This window comes from Crotalus tigris, unplaced genomic scaffold (assembly GCF_016545835.1).
Source record: "Crotalus tigris isolate CLP2741 ecotype Arizona unplaced genomic scaffold, ASM1654583v1 scf7180000021179.819088, whole genome shotgun sequence".
Classification (NCBI taxonomy): domain Eukaryota; kingdom Metazoa; phylum Chordata; class Lepidosauria; order Squamata; family Viperidae; genus Crotalus; species Crotalus tigris.
Window position 1 is genome coordinate 388647 of NW_024098385.1, and position 5253 is coordinate 393899.

At 48.6% G+C, this 5253-nt stretch overlaps 1 protein-coding gene across 1 annotated transcript; it reads left to right on the top strand.

Annotated features, from left to right (window-relative positions):
• The first annotated feature begins 1972 nt into the window (after positions 1–1972).
• Positions 1973–4946, top strand: CUNH15orf61 (chromosome unknown C15orf61 homolog). The gene is made up of 2 exons (XM_039369648.1): positions 1973–2380; positions 3542–4946. The coding sequence occupies exons 1-2, from the start codon at positions 2026–2028 to the stop codon at positions 3667–3669; spliced, it is 483 nt and encodes a 160-aa protein (XP_039225582.1). The 5' UTR covers positions 1973–2025; the 3' UTR covers positions 3670–4946.
• The last annotated feature ends 307 nt before the right edge of the window (positions 4947–5253 follow it).

Consider the following 5253-nt stretch of genomic DNA (forward strand, 5'->3'; position numbering starts at 1 on the left):
TTGCTTCTCTTCTTGGTTAGTTTCCATCCATTGTTTTTGCCTTTTGGTGCTTTGGAAAATAGTTTGACCCCCTCGCTTTTGTAGAAGCCTCTCAAATATTGGAATACTGCTATCATGTCTCCTAGTCCTTCTTTTCACTAGACTAGACATACCCAATTCCTGCAACCGTTCCTTGTATGTTTTAGCCTCCAGCACCCTCATCATTCTTGTTGCTCTTCTCTGTACTCTTTCCAGTGTCTCAATATCTTTTTTATATTTGGTGACCAAAATTGGAAGCAGTATTCCAAGTGTGATCATGCTAAGGCTTTGTAAAGCAGTACTAATACTTCCGTTAATGCAGCCTAGGGTTGTATTGGTTTTTTGGGCTGCTGCTGCTGCTGCTGCTGCTGCTGCTGCCCTATTGGCTCATATTTAAATGCTTGTCCACATCTCCAAGGTCCCTCTCACAGTTACTGTTTTTGAACCAGGTTTCACCTAATCTGTACTTGTACCTTTGGTTTTTCCTGCCCTCTCCACATCAAGTCATTTTGTTCAAGTCTGTCAAGATCCTTTTGGCTCCTGAGCTCATCTTCTGGGCTGTTGGCTATTCCTGCCAGCTTAGTGTCATCTGCAGATTTGCTGAGATCCCCTTCTACTCCCTGATCTAAATCGTTTATGAAGATATTGAAGAGTCCTGGGTCTAGGACAGAACCTTGTACCCCACTGCTTACTTTACTCCATATGGATGTAATTCTGTTGAGGATCACATATTGAGTTCAGTTTGTCAGCAGTTACAAACCCATGTAATCCAGTGTTTTACAAACTAGACAAATGTATGGATTTCAACTCCCATAATTCCCCAGTCAGCATGCTGGGAGCTGAAATCCACACAACTTAAAATTATCAGTTGGAAAAGCACTGATGTAATCCAGGAACCTGCCATATACAGGAAAACCATTGACCCCTCCAGAAGAGGTGGTGTCCAGTGTCTTTTGAAAACCCTCCAGGGGTGGAAAACCTCTGAAGATGGACTCTTAAACGACTTCACAAATCTTGCTGTCAGCAGCTTTTTCCTTCTGTTTGCAAAGCTGCAACACAGACCCTTGTCTGTGGCCAATCATTCTTGATCCCCTTCCCTGAGTCTGGACGTGGCTAGAGATGTTCTCCAGAGTGAACATCTAGTTATTGAACATCCTCAGGGTCCTGCCTCATCTTTGTCCTCCTCCTCTGAAGCTCCTCCAGCCTATCAGTGTCCTTCTGGGTTTGTGGTGGTGCCCAGAATCCTCCAGGGAGGGGCTGCAGGTGGGACCTTTCCCAGCCGAGCAGAGCAGCTGCAGGTCTCTCGTGCCACCCTCCGCCTAATGCGACAATCACCTCCGCCACCTCCACACAAGACAAGAGTCGCACCAATATCAAAGAAAGGGTGGAATAGAATCATGAAAGAAAGGAGGGATAAAGTGAAATACGAATGACAAAAACTAAAATAATTTTTTTATTTCAAATAATTAAACTCTGGAATCGTCTCATGGCGAGTCCTTCTGGGGGAAGTTCAGCACGGCTCCTCAACCGAGTCCCCTTCCTGCGCCCATCCCACGACCGCCGATCCCGGCAAGGTCCGGGGCTGGCAGAGGGCAGCCAGACGCCCCCGCCGCCCTTGGCCCCGCCTCGGAGCCCACCCACGGGGCTCCCCGGGCCGCTCCAGCCTTTCTCAAAAGGGAAGCCGAGCCCAGAAACTGCGAGGGGCGCCCGGGGGATCCCGGGGCGCTCCCTCCGCCTCGCGGGCCGCAGACCGGAGGAGGTTGGGAAGGCGGCGCGCAATTATCGGGCGGGGCGGGGGACGGCTCGCGCTTCGCTCTTCGCGCGCGCCCGCCGCAGGTCTCGCGCGGGGAGCGCTCCGGGCCTCCCTACCGGCGGGGTTGCGGCCGGGCGCGCGCAAGGGGGCGGGCGGCGGCAGCACGCGCCTCCCCCCCGCCGCCCAGGGGCGCGCACGCACGTACGTACGCAGGCGCGGGCGGGAGGAGCGGTTCAGGGCAGGCGCGGCCGCTGATGGAGCGTCTGGCTGGCGGGGCGGGGCGGACGCTAGGCCGGCTGCACGCGGCGCTGCTACGGGGGCTGCTGTGGCCGTGGGGGGCGCCGCCGCGTCCGGCCGCCTCGGAGGTGCTGACCGGCCACCTGCTGCAGCGCCGGCTGCCGCCCTGGACTTCCTTCTGCGTCAAGTACAGCGCGGTGCGCAACGACCAGTTCGGCCTCTCCAGCTTCAACTGGGCGGTGCGAGGCGCCAACTACCACGTGCTGCGCACCGGCTGCTTCCCCTTCGTCAAGTACCACTGCTCCCGCGGGCCCCGCCGCGACCTGGCCGCGCAGGACGCCCTCCTGGCTGCCCTCAAGCTGCTCAACCTGGGTGAGCGGGAGAGCGCCTCTCGCGAGGCCGGCCGGGGCGGAGGTGACGCCGGGCCCGGGCGTCTTCGGACCCGCTTTTGGGCCCCCTCCAGCCGCCCTTCGCCTTCCGAGCGTTGCCCGGTTCCGCCTCCGCCTTCCTTGTCGCGCTGGGCGAGGCCGCGGCGCTCGGTCGCCAGGGAAGGGAGGGAGGGGGGGGAGGGGAGGGGGCGTCTGGAGGTCCGCTAGTCGCGGCTGCTCGGAGTCCGCTTTCTGCTGCGTGGGAGGTTTCCAGCCGGGTTTGTGAGCCGGCCTGCCGGGGCCCGGCGCGGCTGACGGACCGAGGAGACCGGCCGGTGAAAGGAGGGGGGAACGTTCCTCGGGGGCCTCCGGCGCCCCTTTTCCCCCCAAGAAGCCTCCCCCGTTCAACCTATTCCGGAAACCGAACTTCCCGCAGGCCCTGGCAGGCCGCTTGCCGGAGCCAGTTGAGCATTAAGTGGCTTCAGGCAGTCCTCGACTTCCGCCACAGTTGAGCCCAACATTTCTGTTGTTAAATGAGACGTTTGTTAAGTTGCTCCATTTTACAACCTTTCTTGCCAGCGTTGTTAAATAAATCACTGCAGCTGATAAGTTAGTAACCCAGTTGGTAAGTGACTCTGGCTCCCCCTCGTCCAGTCACATAAGATTATCACGTGATTCCGGGACACGGCAACTGTCATAAATATGAGTCAGTTGCCAAGCATCTGAATGTTGATCACGTGACCATGGGGAATACTGCAAAGGTTGCAAGTCTGAAAAATGGTCATAAATCACATTTTTCAGTACCATTGTAACTTTGAACAGTCACTAAATGAACTGTTGTAAGTCGAGGCCTCTCTGTATTCCTTTCTTTGCAAGGTGATGCTCAACAATGGAGCCAAGAGCCATTCCTAGCAGTCGCTTGGACCACCTTCTCATAACAGAGATCTTTTCTTTCCAAGCTCTTGTTCCAAGCTCTTGTGTGGACTACACAAAGGCTGGCTGGGTTCACACCCAGCACCTAGCTTCAAACAAGCCACAGGTTAGCCTAACATTGATGATGAAGCCAGCCAGGGTCTTTATGCTTATTTTCTTTTCTTTTTCCTGCTGTTTATTGGTAAAGCTGTTCTAAATTGTGTGACTCTTAATCTGTTTCTTTTTGCACTAGGAATCCCAACGTTATTATATGGAATTAGCTCTTGGTGCTTTGCCAGCGTCACAGAGACTGTTCAGACATGCTGTGGCCCAGTTACAATTTACTTCCTGAATAAAGAAGATGAAGGTGCCATGTACTAAAACACGGTTTCAAAAACACTGTGCTAAATTAGTATAGAAAAGCATATTTTCCCAACCTTTTTGCTGTGTCAACAATCTTATTCAAACAGTATATGTATTTTTTTCAAGACGTGTCCCTATTTGAAATATTTACTTTTTTTTGACTCTGTAAAAGGAAATACACATCAAATACATGTTGAATTATGCACAAATGCAAAACTAAACAAATATCTGGGAAATTACATGAATTAACTCCTTTCATCCAAAGCTGACCCTCGCCTCTTAATGAAAATACTGATTTTTTTTTTGCAATCTTATCCAATACTTCAGTACAATTTAAAAGCAATACCTTGTTTCATAATGAATCTTTTAAAATATATAACCGATATTCAAAACAGAGACTGAGTCCTCTCTGATAAATTGAAGTTCTATTAAAATCCAGAGTTTTGAAGGAAAAAAAATGCCTCTGAAATTTCAGAGGATTGAATATGGAGATTGGTCTGGTACCTACAGCCAGGTAGAATGATTGTGATCTGGCCGAAATTAAGTACCAATTCAATCCTGTTGCTTTCAGTGGAAGAGAGTTAAGTGTGCGCTTCACTCTTTGACTCAATATGATTTAGAAGTAATTAACACAAAATATGATTTTGTCATGTACCTAATATAGAAAATTATACTCAATTATACTCAATCAACTTTCCTGGTAAAATGTTGTAGAAATAATGTAGTTATGAAATTAGATCTAAAATATGCACAACATTTGTTCGTTTTAAATTATTTCAGCTAGTTATTTTCATCTGGGATGTTTGCTATAAGATAAAATATAATTTATTTTTCAAAAGGCTCTTATTAGATTTTGTGTAAATATATTTCTTAAAATCCATCAGAATGGAATTATAAATTGCTTTCATTTGGAAGACAAGTAGTACATTTGTTTTAACTGCAGCTCTAAATCTGTAATCAAGGAAACACTCCAGTATATTTGATACCAAAGGATATTCCTAATACAAGTTAAATAAATAGTTCGCCCAGTGGAGTAGCTGGTGTGTTACATTAAGCTTCATTAATAATAAAAGTGACTATTAGCATTTTGCTAGATTGGCTGGAACTTATGTTCCCAGTAATGAGCAAAATTAAATAAGTGCAGCTCATAAGTTAAAGTCAAATACTGCTCATTCATTGCTCCCGATTTTGTCAATACTCTTCTTTAAAGGTTTGGTGTCAACACAAGACTGATAAAATGTTTTTTAATTACCATGCAATAAATAAAGCTTCCCCTTGGAGTGGCCTGTTCACTAGCTGCAGCTTATTTGATTTCTGATAATGGAGAGTGCTGACTTTGCTTACTTGTTTTCCGATAAGTGGGGGGAACCCAATTCCCTGTCCATATGGTGCTGTGCATCTTTCCATGGAGATTCAGTAGACCTGGACAGTGTCTGTGGCTCCCATGGTGCAACAATTAGGTAAATATGGTATTTTCTTTTATTACATGAAAATCAGTGGATCTCCGGTACTTCAAGCGTTGATCCTGGTGAAGGGTGAACTTGAAAGATGGCTGAGGGCAGAGTTCAGGTGTAATCAGAATCACGAGGGGCTGTTTGTATG